Below are 14,979 nucleotides of genomic sequence, written 5' to 3' on the forward strand. Positions count from 1 at the left end.
AGGGTTGGGGAGATTTTTAAAAAAGCTTTGAACCTGCAGTGAGTTTTAACAGAAGAGGCAACAAGATGAATGACAGAAAAACAGCGGAACTGTTCATTCTCCTGCTCAGGGAGGTAACCTGCACTTAGGAAATTGACTTTAAAAAGAAAAGATAGGATTGCATTTACGTAGCACTTTTCATGACCACCAGATGTCTCAAAGACCTTTACAGCCAATGAATTTCTTTTTGAAATGTAGCTCCTGCTGTAACGTAGGCAATGTGGCACAGCAAGATTCCACAAGCACCAATTTGATCATCTGTCTTTTGTGGTGTTTATTGAGGGATAAATATTGGTCAGGACAATGGGGCCAGCTCCTTTGTTCCTCTTCAAAATGATGCCACGGGATCTTTCACACCCACTTGAGCAGGTGGATGGGGCCTTTGTATAGCTAAATGATGGGCACCTCTGGAAGTACAGCACTCCCTCAGTCCTGACACTGGAATGTCAGCCTGGACTTTGGTGCTCAGGGACTGAAGTGGGACTCGAACCCAGAACCTTGTGATTTGAGGTGCTGGTGCTATCCAGTGAGCCGCAGCTCATATCACACGATTCACCCAATGATAAAAATGAAATAGTCGGGTAAGAAGGCAGGAAATATAACTGCAGAGGTAACATTTCTTGTATTTGATCATTTAAAAACAAAACCATAAGATTGTTTTGTAAAAATTGCCAAAAGTGTCAGAATGTACAATGGCACCCACAAATCAATGTCAGGGCTTTGCAGTCCAACAGTCTGGCTTTTCTGATACTGACACAGTTTATGGGGCTGCCTTACAATCAATCTCGCAGAGCTCAGAGGAGTCCAGCTCCAACTTGTGACAAGGCTTCTCAAAATGTGTGGAGACCAACTAAGGCAATGAGTTTCCAGGCCAGAATGTAAGTGTACAATGGCGTAGTGTTTCTGTGACTGGACAAATATTCCAATGGCTTCTCGGCCTTTTGGCTAAGATCAAGTGTAGTATGGATTGGATGCTGTGCTTGGTTGAGGTCATTAGGTTACATTTAAGCTTCATATTCATATGAAGCAATTTTTAAAAGCGGCATCTCGGCCTTTTGGCTATGATGCAAATGAGATCAAGCCTTGGAGGAGGAAACCTCCCCCTCCTCCAATCAGCTTGGCTCATGTAGATCAGGCCCAAGACAGGTGTGAAGACCCTGTCTTGTCAGCTTGGATCGGAAATGTCTCAACTTGTTGAGACTCTGAATTGGACTTGATTTGATTGAATTGGAAAAGAATGACAAACAAAAAAATATTCCAATGGGAGAGAATTGGAGATCAAACCTCAGTTCAAAAAGGAAATCTGGAAATAAAAGTAACCATGAAGCTGTTGTAGACCCACCTGGTTTACAAAATGTCCATTAGGGAAGGAAATGTGCCACCTACACTCGGCCCCAGACATGACTCCAATCCTCCACCCATGCGTGGTTGATCCCACTCCCGGCTAAAGTGACTTAACGAGTCAGTCAGTGGCACCGAAATGCTATTGTGATGGTTCTTGAAGAAGACACACCACCACCCTCTCAGTGCAAGTGGGGATGGCCAATAAACCCTGGCCTTGCCAGGGCAGCTCACATCCTGAGAATGAAGAAATTAAACACCGGGTTCCTGCAGAAATGGAATCGACACAACTGGTTTTTCAGCTCAGTTAGGAATCTTCCCGTTACATGGGACTGTGTCAGGCTTGATATCCACAGTAAGTATGGGGAGAGAGGGAGATCTGATGGTCTGGTGGCCAGGATCAGAGACTTTAGGAGCAAGGTTGAATGTGTTAAGTACTTCTGTTATACCATGAGGTTCATTTTCCCTAATATGGACCAGGCCTGGGCCAGGATCTGGGCCATTTAGGCTTCGGGTCAGTGTCAAGGCCAGGCCCATGCATGTTAAGGGCCTGGACTAGTGTGAAGCTCAGAGCCAGGACCAGGGTTATGGCCATACAGATCGTTCCAGATTCAGGACAAGCAAAAATTTCAGCAAGGACCTCAGTTAAATTTGTTTCTATTCATTCATTGGATGAATTCACCAGCATTTCATTGGCCCTTCCTCATTACACTTGAGATGTTTGTTTAGCCATCAAGATGATTTGATAGAGATATATAAAGTAGATAAAGGAGTTAATCAGGTTCCTACTGCTGGAGTATTTAAATTTGATAGATTGAAGAGAATATGTTGTCATGTATAGATGGGTAAGCTAGGTTAGATGTTAGCCTTTTCCTGGAACATATCAGGTCTGTATTTCAATATATATAAGAGTTTATTAAAGATACAAGTCGCACATTATATAAGTTTTTGCAACAGTTCATTGGTGGATACATTTCATTTACAGGGCAAAGACCACAGAGAAAAGAATATATAATTTCACTTGAGTCTAAAGTCCAGAATCAAAAGTCCAGTGGTGAATTCTTTCACAGAGGTTGGCAGGTTGAAAACTGATGCTGGATAATTCACTTTTCCAGCAGGGATGGCGTCATCAAAGAGATAGGTATACGGAGATTAAAGTTTAATTATTTATTCGTCACAAGTAGGCTTACATTCACACTGCAGTGTAGTTACTGTGACCCCGTAAGCGATGATACAGAAGGTCTAGCAGAAACAGTGTAGAAGGCATCAGATATTCAGCCTGGCAGAGCCTCTTTTCTGTGCTGCTGCTGCTAGGTAAGTGGAAAATTAGCAGACCCAGCTTTGCAGCTTCACGAGGCAATGTTATAGGTTTCACCAGCTAGGGTGGGTCATGTTACATGACTTGCAACTCTCCAATTCAGCTTTGACACAGGGTGAATATCCCTTTATCTGGGTTCCTGAGATTGTTAATGTTCCAACCATTAAGAATTTGAAAGGAAGGCTGTAGGGCTCTTTGTCCTAGCAGACTAGCAGATGCCGATTGGCCAGTCCGGGTTCTGAAATGTAGATGGCCTTGGTATAGTTCCCGTTGAATTTGATCTCTGCCGCACACATGGGTGGTTAGGGTCTCTTCAGAAATATCGGGGTGAGAATTTCCCTGTTGCTGCCAGATTAGCTATTGTTCAAGGGTCACAGACAGATGTGTCCTCAGCCATTTTAAAAAGTTGTTGTCCAGTTTTAATCTTTCCGTAATTAGCCATGATGAGATGTATAGGCACAGAGAGAGATTACGAGGCCGTAGCCCCATTACAATGGCATGGGCCTCAAAACCTCCTCAAATTTGAGAGGGAGATGTAAAAAAATTGCATCTTGGAAAAGTAGTAAAAGAGAGAATCTCACTCCCAAATGCATGATTCTGTTGAAAGGTGTTTAAACTGAAACGCCAACTCTGTCTCTCCATAGATGTTGCCAGATCAGCTGATCCATTACAACTTTTCAGAGAAGGAAAACCCAATTCAAAGTTTTCAAATCTCAGTAAAATTAGTCCTACTGGAGTTCCATTTTAAGGTATACAAGACCAGTTCCAGATGAATCCTTCATTTCTAAGTTCTATTGGCCTTTCATAGGAACCCTACAGTGCAGAAGCAGGCCATTTGGCCCATCGAGTCTGCACCGACAATCCAACAGAACATTTTACCCAGATCCTATCCTCGTAATCCCACATATTTACCCCACTAAACCCCCTAATTTACACTTCTTTGGACACTGAGGGGGAATTTAGCATGGCCAATCCACCTAATCTACACATCTTTGGACTGTGGGACGAAACCGGAGCACCCGGAGGAAACCCATGCAGACACGGGGAGAACGTGCAGACTCCACACAGTGACCAAAGGCCGGAATTGAACCCAGGTCCCTGGCGCTGTGAGGCAGCAGTGCTAACCACTCTGCCACCCTTGCTCTTTTTCCTAAATTTTTGAGTGACATTATTTCTTGGAGCTCTGTGTCAACAGATTGCTGATATTGAATCTGTCTGGTTGATTTAATGGTGAATAACTCTCTGGAATGAAGTGTGGCGAGGAGATGACTGAGATGCTGCTCTCACAATGGGAGGCGGAACGGGGGAGCGGGGCCCGCGGATGGTTCAGGCGGACGGACCACCGGAAGTGGCGGGGAAAGGTGGACACCGAATGGTGACGGACAGGGGCCAACATGGCGGCGAAGGGAGTTTGGCGGCTGCTGTCGGGGCTGAAAGCTGCGGGGAGAGGAGCTGGAGCCGGAACTCAGAGGTTTGATCGGGAAGATGGAGATTGTCATTTAAACAGCGGCGGCGGGAGGAGGAGAGCGGGGCTGGGAATCCAGCGGCAGATCCAGAAACAACCCCCAACACCACTCCCCTTCTATCCTCCCCCCCCCCCCCCCATCAAACCAGTCCCCCCCCCCCCCCATCAAACCAGTCCCCCCCCCATCAAACCAGTCCCCCCCCCATCAAACCAGTCCCCCCCCATCAAACCAGTCCCCCCCCCATCAAACCAGTCCCCCCACCCCCCCATCAAACCAGTCCCCCCACCCCCCCATCAAACCAGTCCCCCCCCCCCCCCCATCAAACCAGTCCCCCCACCCCCCCATCAAACCAGTCCCCCCACCCCCCCATCAAACCAGTCCCCCCACCCCCCCATCAAACCAGTCCCCCCACCCCCCCATCAAACCAGTCCCCCCCCCCCCATCAAACCAGTCCCCCCCCCCCATCAAACCAGTCCCCCCCCCCCCATCAAACCAGTTCTCTCCCCCCCCCCCATCAAACCAGTTCCTCCCCCCCCCCCCATCAAACCAGTTCTCTCCCCCCCCCCCCCATCAAACCAGTTCTCTCCCCCCCCCCCATCAAACCAGTTCTCTCCCCCCCCCCCCCATCAAACCAGTTCTCTCCCCCCCCCCCCCCCCCCCATCAAACCAGTTCTCCCCCCCCCCCCCATCAAACCAGTTCTCTCCCCCCCCCCCCCATCAAACCAGTTCTCTCCCCCCCCCCATCAAACCAGTTCTCTCCCCCCCCCCATCAAACCAGTTCTCTCCCCCCCCCATCAAACCAGTTCTCTCCCCCCCCCCATCAAACCAGTTCTCTCCCCCCCCCCATCAAACCAGTTCTCTCCCCCCCCCCCCATCAAACCAGTTCTCTCCCCCCCCCCCCATCAAACCAGTTCTCTCCCCCCCCCCCCCCCATCAAACCAGTTCTCCCCCCCCCCCCCCCCCATCAAACCAGTTCTCCCCCCCCCCCCCCCCCCATCAAACAGTTCTCCCCCCCCCCCCCCCCCCCCCCCCATCAAACCAGTTCTCCCCCCCCCCCCCCCCCCCCCCCCATCAAACCAGTTCTCCCCCCCCCCCCCCCAACAAACCAGTTCTCTCCCCCCCCCCCATCAAACCAGTTCTCTCCCCCCCCCCCATCAAACCAGTTCTCTCCCCCCCCCCATCAAACCAGTCTCTCCCCCCCCCCCCAATCAAACCAGTTATCTCCCCCCCCCCCAATCAAACCAGTTATCTCCTCCCCCCCCCCCCCAATCAAACCAGTTCTCTCCCCCCCCAATCAAACCAGTTCTCTCCCCCCCCCCAATCAAACCAGTTCTCTCTCTCCCCCCCCCCCCCAATCAAACCAGTTCTCTCCCCCCCCCCATCAAACCAGTTCTCTCCCCCCCCCATCAAACCAGTTCTCTCCCCCCCCCCCAATCAAACCAGTTCTCTCCCCCCCCATCAAACCAGTTATCTCCCCCCCCCCATCAATCCAGTTCTCTCCCCCATCAAACCAGTTATATCCCCCCCATCAAACCAGTTATATCCCCCCCCCCATCAAACCAGTTATCTCCCCCCCATCAAACCAGTTATCTCCCCCCCCCCCCCCCATCAAACCAGTTATCTCCCCCCCCCCCCATCAAACCAGTTATCTCCCCCCCCCCCATCAAACCAGTTATCTCCCCCCCCCCCATCAAACCAGTTATCTCCCCCCCCCCCCCATCAAACCAGTTATCTCCCCCCCCCCATCAAACCAGTTCTCTCCCCCCCCCCCCCCCCATCAAACCAGTTCTCTCCCCCCCCATCAAACCAGTTCTCTCCCCCCCCATCAAACCAGTTCTCTCCCCCCCCCATCAAACCAGTTCTCTCCCCCCCCCCATCAAACCAGTTATCTCCCCCCATCAAACCAGTTCTCTCCCCCCCCCCCCCCCATCAAACCAGTTCTCTCCCCCCCATCAAACCAGTTCTCTCCCCCCCCCCCCCCATCAAACCAGTTCTCTCCCCCCCCCCATCAAACCAGTTCTCTCCCCCCCCCATCAAACCAGTTCTCTCCCCCCCCATCAAACCAGTTCTCTCCCCCCCCCCCATCAAACCAGTTCTCTCCCCCCCCCCCCATCAAACCAGTTCTCTCCCCCCCCCTCCCATCAAACCAGTTCTCTTCCCCCCCCCCTCATCAAACCAGTTCTCCCCTCCCCCATCCATCCATTTTGTTTTGTTACAATTTTGTCCTTTTATTCCCATTATTGAGCATTTAAACAATTACATGGGTAAGATGGATATAGAGGGATATGGGCCAAATGCAGGCAATTGGGATTAGCTTAGGGGTTTTAAAAAAAAGTGCGGCATGGACAAGTTGGGCCGAAGGGCCTGTTTCCATTGCTGTAAACCTCTATGACATTTGACCCCGAGATGAACTTGTGGCCCCACATCTTCTCCATTACAAAGATTGCCCACTTTCACCTCAAATGCTTTCTGCCCCCATCCATCTTCTACTAAAGTCACCTTTCTTGCTTCTCTATCTCTAGATTGAGTTGTTCCAGTGCTTTCCTGGCCATCTCCCATCCTGAGTTTGAGAATATTCAAAACTGCTGACAATATCCTAACTCACCAAGTCCTGTTTATTCCCATCCACACCTTGTGCCTACATTGGCTCCTGGTCAAAAAGGTCTTGGGGTTTAAAACTCTCAACTTTGTGTTCAAATCCCTACATGCTCCTGCTCCACCCTATCTCTCTATCCTCTGTCAGATCCACAACCCTTAAAGAACACTGTGTTTTTCTGTTTCTGACCTGTTAGATAGCCACAAGTTGATGCTTTTTTAATGAGACACAACTAGATCTTTGTATAGTTTAAAAATCAACATACCTTTATTTATGATAAACACGATGTAAAATAACATTTGTTGTGGTAGTGTGAGATCGTGCTGCTATGAGGCAACCCTTACCGATTCATCAAATCCCTATGATACAGTTAGCACTGCTGCCTCACAGCACAAGGGACCCGAGTTCGATTCCTGGCTTGGGTCACTGTCTGTGCAGAGTCGGCATGTAGGCTTACATTAACACTGCAATGAAGTTACTGTGAAAATCCCCTAGTCGCCACACTCCGGCGCCTGCCCGGGTACGCTGAGGGAGAATTTAGTATGGCCAATGCACCTAACCGGCACGTCTTTCAGACTGTGGGAGGAAACCGGGGCACCCGGAGGAAACCCATGCAGACACGGGGAGAACGTGCAAACTCCACACAGACAGTGACCCGAGCCGGGAATCGAACTCGGGTCCCTGGAGCTGTGAGGCAGCAGTGCTTTCAAATGGGGATTAGATAAATGCTTGAGGGGGAAAGGTTGGACAGCTATGGAGAAAGAGCAGGAGAGTGGGGACTGATTGAATAGCTCTCCCAAATCTGCTGATACAGGCACAGTGGACCAAATGGTCCTTAGTGCTGTATCATTTGATGATTCTCAGTATCTGTCACCAATTATGTAGCACATTCTTCCTGCAGTCAACGTATGCTCAAACAATGTGGCTCTCCTAACCATTAGTCTGGTTACTCTTAGAAACCAGTCACCTACGCCTACCTATCTCATCAATGCAGTGTTTAATTGCAAAGACTTGATTGTCCAATATCTAATCACAGATTCCATTTCCTTATTCATTCACTCACTCCAAATCCATTCAGTTTAAACTATTTCTTTACATATATCCTTAAAAACAGCTGCAAAACAATAATTACTCACTGATTACTTAGCTTAAGACATCTTGGCTTAAGGATCCATTTCCTCACATTTGACAGAACCTAAGTTTATACTTGTATAAAACAAACCTGGCATCGCTAAACTAGCAAATAAGCAAAATGCTGGAAATCTGAAATGTAAAAAAATTGCTGGGAATGCTCAGTCGGTCTGACAGCATCTGCAGAGAGAGAAACAGTTAATGTTTCGGGTCGAATACCACTCTCTTTCATTATGCTAAATTAGCCGTTTCCGTGATCAATCAAGTCAGCCTCAGGAAGTCTATTGCTGGCCTGATTAATTGCTTCCATACTGGTCTGTTATTCCATCCAGATCTATTATCCATTACCGATTGCATCATCTCCTTTGCCCTACCATTGACACTGTGCCCTCTGTTGTTTTAGACCCTAAGCAATTTCTCTCCATGCCTCTTCTTCTACTTCAGACGCTCGTTAAAACTTACCCCTTTATTTAAGCTTTTGGTTATTGCTCTCGATGCCACCTTCTGTGCCTCAGCGTCACTTTTTGTCAGATGTTGCGATTCTGTGAGGTACTGTAGGATTTTGTCCTCTGTTCCAGGCTGAGTGTTAATGAGGGTTATTGCAGATTCGGTGTAATTTTTCTGTTTCACCTGAGGTGTACACACAGGTTCTCTGCGTGTCTACCCCTTCTGCAGATTCCAAATCTCCAGACTTTGCTTCAGTTGGAAATTCAGTTCAGGGTGGCACAGTGGTTAGCACTGCTGCTTTACAGCGTCAGGCACCCGGGTTGGATTCCTGGCTTGGGTCACCGCCTGTGTGGAGTTTGCACGTTCTCCCCCGTGTCTGTTCCTCCCACAGTCCAAAGATGTGCGGGTTAGGTGGATTGGCCATGCTAAATTGACCCTTAGTGTCAATGAGACTAGCTAAGGTAAATGCATGGGGTTATGAGGATAAGGCCTGGGTGGGATTGTGGTCAGTGCAGACTCGATGGGTCGAATGGCCTCCTCTGCACTGTAGGGTTCTATGATTCAGTTGCATGCATTCTCCAGCTAGAGAAAACCTGGCCTGTCAGCTTTGACAAAGGGTCATCTGGACTCGAAACGTTAGCTCTTTTCTCTCCTTACAGATACTGCCAGACCTGCTGAGATTTTCCAGCATTTTCTCTTTTGGTTTTAGATTCCAGCATCTGCAGTAATTTGCTTTTATCCTGTCTGCTTGTTGCTGACTTGCCTGTTGTTCCTCCGCGAGCAGATTTATAGATATTTTCCTTTATGAATATGGATGTGGGTATTTATAATGGAAATATTAACAAGAAGAGGCATCATGTACATACCCCGGGGTGCATCGTAAGATTTAAAAAAATAACCTTATTGTTCAGACATTACTAAAGCACTTGACATACAAATTATCTATTGATAAAATCAGCTGAATCCATCAACTGCAGCCTCACAACTCGCTGCCGCATCTTCAATTATAAGGAAAAGTCATTTGGTATTAGTAATATTTGAAAAAGTTTCTTAGAATGTTTCCATTGCATTGTACCTTCAGTTGTCTGAGTAAAAATGCATGCTTGTCTGTGTTTCTTCCAGGTGTCCATTATTCATATTTGTTAGGACAAACACTGAGAGCACCTGGTGGCGTGAACATCTCTCTGAGGAAAACATTCACCATTTAAGAAATTTGGTTCCTGAAGAATATAAATCGTTGACTGCCGGCAAATCTTGCCCATTAAAAGATGAGCCATGGCCCAGGTTACCGTGGGAGCCAGGTTAGTTAAAACTGCATCCAGTTTTGTAGAATATTAGCGGAGTTATCTTTGGACTGTGTATTTTTAAAGGTATCTTTGAAACTTGGATAAACTTCCTGTTGTCTTCATCCATTTTATCCTTTTGTTTTAAATTACTTTTACACAATAAATAGATAAAGTCGCCATAGTCCCAGATGACCATAGGCTGTTCTCCCCTTTGAGTGGAGGAGCTGACTGGTGGTGATTTAACCTGAGGGTCACCACGCTTCAGGCGAAGGGCAAGTTGAGAAGGCTGGACCTTCATGAATAACTTTGGCTCGTACGGGAATCAAAACCTCGCTGTTGGTGTCACTCTGCATCACCGACCAGCTGTCCAGCCAACTGAGCTAACCAGCTTTATTATCCTATTAATGTTAGAATGTTTAGAATGTCCTTGGCGGGTCAGATCAAGAAAAACCCCAAGGCTTTTTACTCTTATGTGAGGAATAAAAGAATGACCAGGGTGAGGCTGGGGCCGGTCAAGGACGGCAGTGGGAATTTGTGCATGGAGTCAGAAGAGATAGGAGAGGTGATGAATGAATACTTTTCTTCGGTGTTCACCAAGGAGAGGGGCCATGTTTTTGAGGAAGAGAAAGTGTCACAGGCTGATAGCTGGAGGAAGTAGATGTTCGGAGGGAAGATGTACTAGCAATTTTGAATAAACTGAAAGTTGATAAGTCCCCTGGGCCTGATGAAATATATCCTAGGATTCTTTGGGAGGCAAGGGATGAGATAGCAGAGCCTTTGGCATTGATCTTTGCATCCTCACTGTCCACGGGGGTGGTGCCAGAGGACTGGAGAATGGCGAATGTGGTTCCTCTGTTTAAGAAAGGGAATAGAAATGACCCAGGTAATTATAGGCCGGTTAGTCTTACTTCGGTGGTCGGTAAGTTGATGGAAAAGGTCCTTAGGGATAGGATTTACGACCATTTCGAAACATGTAGCTTAATCCGGGTTAGTCAGCACGGATTTGTGAAGGGCAAGTCTTGCCTCACAAATTTGATAGAATTTTTTGAGGAGGTAACTAAGTGTGTAGGTGAAGGTAGTGCAGTTGATGTCATATACATGGATTTTAGTAAGGCGTTTGATAAAGTCCCCCACGGTCGGCTTATGAAGAAAGTAAGGATGTGTGGGATAGAGGGAAGTTTGGCCGATTGGATAGGTAACTGGCTATCTAACAGAAGACAGAGGGTGGTGGTGGATGGAAAATTTTCGGACTGGAAACTGGTTACCAGCGGAGTGCCACAGGGATCAGTGCTTGGTCCTCTGCTATTTGTAATTTTTATAAATGACTTGGAGGAGGGGGCTGAAGGGTGGATCAGTAAATTTGCTGATGACACCAAGATTGGTGGAGTAGTGGATGAGGTGGAGGGCTGTTGTAGGCTGCAAAGAGATATAGATAGGATGCAGAGCTGGGCTAAAAAATGGCAAATGGAGTTTAACCCTGACAAATGCGAGGTGATTCATTTTGGTAGGACAAATTTAAATGTGGATTACAGAGTCAAAGGTAGGGTTCTGAAGAATGTGGAGGAACAGAGAGATCTTGGGGTTCATATCCATAGATCTCTGAGGGTTGCCACTCAAGTGGATAGAGCCGTGAAGAAGGCCTATAGTGTGTTGGCGTTCATTAACAGGGGGTTTGAGTTTAAGAGCCGTGGGGTTATGCTGCAACTGTGCAGGACCTTGGTGAGACCACATTTGGAATATTGTGTGCAGTTCTGGTTACCTCACTACAAGAAGGATGTGGAGACACTGGAAAGAGTGCAAAGGAGATTTACCAGGATGCTGCCTGGTTTGGAGGGTAGGTCTTATGAGGAAAGGTTGAGGGAACTTGGGCTTTTCTCTTTGGAGCGGAGGAGGTTGAGAGGAGACTTGATAGAGGTTTATAAGGTGATGAGGGGGATAGATAGAGTGAACGTTCAAAGACTATTTCCTCGGGTGAATGGAGCGGTAACTAGGGGGCATAACTATAGGGTTCATGGTGGGAGATATAGGAAGGATGTCCGAGGTAGGTGTTTTACTCAGAGAGTGGTTGGGGTGTGGAATGGACTGCCTGCAGTGATAGTGGAGTCAGAAACTTTAGGAACATTTAAGAAGCTATTGGATAGGCACATGGAGTACTTCGGGATGATAGGGAGGAAATAGCTTGATCTGGGTTTCAGACAAAGCTCGGCACAACATCGTGGGCCGAAGGGCCTGTTCTGTGCTGCATTGTTCTATGTTCTATGTTTAATGACTGGTGATTGAGCTTTTTGGTTTTTAAGGAACATTTATAATAGAATTTTAAGAATTGAGTTTCTGATGCATTGACTTTGGAGAGTGTCATATTGGGAATGTAGATGTCCCATTCACTTTGGTAGGAATAACAGATGTGTTGAGTATAGGGCTAACGGGAGGACTTTGAATAGTGTGGAGGAGCAGAGGGATCTAGGTGTATGTGTGCATAGATCCCTGAAAGTTGGGAATCAAGTAGATAAGGTTGTTAAGAAGGCATATGGTGTCTTGGCGTTTATTGGTAGGGGGATTGAATTTAGGAGTCGTAGCGTTATGTTGCAACTGTACACAACTCTGGTGCGGCCGCACTTGGAGTACTGTGTGCAGTTCTGGTCCCCACATTACAGGAAGGATGTGGAGGCTTTGGAGAGGGTGCAGAGGAGGTTTACCAGGATGTTGCCTGGTATGGAGGGGAGATCCTATGAGGAGAGGCTGAGGGATTTGGGATTGTTTTCGCTGGAAAGGCGGCGGCTAAGAGGGGATCTTATTGAAACATATAAGATGATTAGAGGTTTAGATAGGGTGGATAGTGATAGCCTTTTTCCTCTGATGGAGAAATCCAGCACGAGGGGGCATGGCTTTAAATTGAGGGGGGGTAGTTATAGAACCGATGTCAGGGGTAGGTTCTTTACCCAGAGGGTGGTGAGGGATTGGAATGCCCTGCCAGCATCAGTAGTAAATGCGCCTAGTTTGGGGGCGTTTAAGAGATCCGTAGATAGGTTCATGGACGAAAAGAAATTGGTTTAGGTTGGAGGGTCACAGTTTTTTTTTTAACTGGTCGGTGCAACATCGTGGGCCGAAGGGCCTGTTCTGCGCTGTAATGTTCTATGTTCTATGTTCTATGATTTCCATCAATTAACATCACCGATAGAAAGTTAAAGGAAGGTTGTGTCCAAATATTGGAGGTGTTTTTGGTCAAGGTACACGATTTTGTAAAATGGCCCCTCTGCTCAATGCTAATCACATAAGGAGTCAGGGTGTTTCAGATTGTGATAGCTTTAATTTTATGCTTTACATAAAAGCATTGCTCAAGTAATTGTCTAGTGTGGTTAAAGAAATTGCGACTGAGGGACTTCCCTGATTAAAAGTGAATCATGTCTTACCTTTCTCCCTTTTGCAGGCACCCGTAGAGTTGGACTCGTTGCAGTGAAGTTGGGGATGATGCCCTTGTGGACCAAAGCGGGTGACAAGCATGCAGTCACATTACTTCAGGTAAAAGTCCGGCGTGAACATAAAGAGCACTGTTAATCACCAGCTCAGTTTAGATGGTTGTGATTTTAGAAGAAGCGAATAGAGCCTGGATTACAAGGAATGGAATACTTAAAGTAATGGTGACAACAGAGCGATAAGTGTTCCATGTACAGACTGTTGTCTTTCTGATCATTAGAAGAAAATAAGCCAGATATTTAGACAAATGTACTATGTGGGTAACTTGGAATATTAAAAAACAATCATGCAGGCTTTACAGTGCAAAAATATTACGATAGCACAAGATGCTTCCTTTTCCAGTTTCATTTGACATTTTAATGACAAAATCTGTATCAATAGTTTCCACATCTTTTTGTTTTATGAAAATGATGCAAGCAGATATTTTTCCCTCAAAAGTGACATAAAAATGCAATAAAACACTGGGGTTGGGATGTGATTTAAAAGAAAAGGAAAAGTCTGTTTTTAATTTGTTCGCGGGATATGGGCACTGTTAGCTAGGCCAACATTTATTGTCCATTCCTAATTGCCCTTGAGAAAGTACAGTGCACATGTTGGCTTATGTGTGATTTTCTCACCGAAATGAATTGGTGCTAATAAATAAACACAGTGACAAGCTGAAGAATAAAAGGATATGTTGATGTGTTTTCCTTCCAGGTACAGGATTGTCATGTTGTATCGTATACTTCGAAAGAGCAATATGATGGCAAGAGACCTGCGTTGGTAGTGGGTGGAAAGAACACATCTCCGTTTAATGTAAGGAAGTGTTTGTATGTATGCTTAATTATTTGAATTGACTCATTATCAATAAAATATTGTTAAGTAAATATTCTACGGTAGACTGTGAAGAACATGCATGGTTGGGTGCTAGGCTGCTTTATATCTCTGACCATTCCAAACTCTGAATTTTCCCCTGTTTTAAACACTTGAGTTTATTTTCCTATTGCGGCAGTGAGCCAAAAACAAAGCAGCTCATCTGACCTTTTATAAAGCAAGAAATTCTTTCTTTTAGATCCAGCTTCTATTCTGAGGATGACATGCTTGAGCAATGAGCGTACTATATGTGGGTGGATATCAAGGCCACAGAGAGTTCAGAAGGGATTTACTAGCATTGAATCAGGGATGGGGATTTCAGTTACGTGGAGAGATGAGTGACGTTTTGGGTTGTTCTCCTTTGAGCAGAGAAGGTTAAAGGAAACCGGAGAGAGGTGTTTAAAATCCTGAAGGGTTTAGGTAGAGTAAGGGTAGTCAATGGCAACAGGGTTGGCAAGCAGAGACACCGAATCTACAGTGCAGAAGGAGGCCATTCGGCCCATCGAGTCTGCACCGACCACAATCCCATCCAGGCTCTATCCCCATAACCCCCATGCATTTACCCTAGCTAGTCTCGCTGACACTATTAGGCGCATTTTTAGCATTGCCAATCAACCTAATCCGCACATCTTTGGACTGTGGGAGGAAATCGGAGCACCCGGAGGAAACCCACGCAGACATGAGGAGAATATGCCAACTCCACACAGACCGTGAGCCAAGTCAGGAATTGAATCTGGCTCCCTGCCACTGTGAAGCAGTAGTGCTAACCACTGAGGGCACTGTGCCGTCCAGAGGCACTTTAATAGGGGAGGGACTTGTGGAAAATGTAGATCAAACTGGAAACGGGATGGACTTGGAGTTTGTATGTAAGAGCTAGGAATAAGAACATAGATAGAACATAGAACAGTACAGCACAGAACAGGCCCTTCGGCCCACGATGTTGTGCCGAGCTTTATCTGAAACCAAGATCAAGCTAGCCCACTCCCTAACATCCTGGTGTGCTCCATGTGCCTATCCAATAACCGCTTA

General features: G+C 46.8%; 1 protein-coding gene and 1 pseudogene across 2 annotated transcripts in view; both read left to right on the forward strand.

Annotated features, from left to right (window-relative positions):
* The first annotated feature begins 964 nt into the window (after positions 1-964).
* Positions 965-1,174, forward strand: LOC144481952 (U2 spliceosomal RNA; annotated as a pseudogene).
* A 2,857-nt stretch (positions 1,175-4,031) lies between these two features.
* mrpl3 (mitochondrial ribosomal protein L3) overlaps positions 4,032-14,979 on the forward strand; it is a 67,092-nt gene continuing 56,144 nt past the window's right edge. For both annotated transcript variants that reach the window (XR_013495652.1, XM_078199747.1), the window contains exons 1-4: positions 4,032-4,169; positions 9,461-9,639; positions 13,052-13,143; positions 13,795-13,893. Coding sequence is in view for 1 of the 2 variants with exons in the window: in XM_078199747.1 (XP_078055873.1) it covers positions 4,093-4,169; positions 9,461-9,639; positions 13,052-13,143; positions 13,795-13,893 (447 nt within the window). In the remaining variant the exon portion in view is untranslated. The remainder of the gene's footprint in view (positions 4,170-9,460; positions 9,640-13,051; positions 13,144-13,794; positions 13,894-14,979) is intronic.

This window comes from Mustelus asterias, chromosome 2 (genome assembly GCF_964213995.1).
Source record: "Mustelus asterias chromosome 2, sMusAst1.hap1.1, whole genome shotgun sequence".
In the NCBI taxonomy this organism is placed as follows: Eukaryota; Metazoa; Chordata; class Chondrichthyes; order Carcharhiniformes; family Triakidae; genus Mustelus; species Mustelus asterias.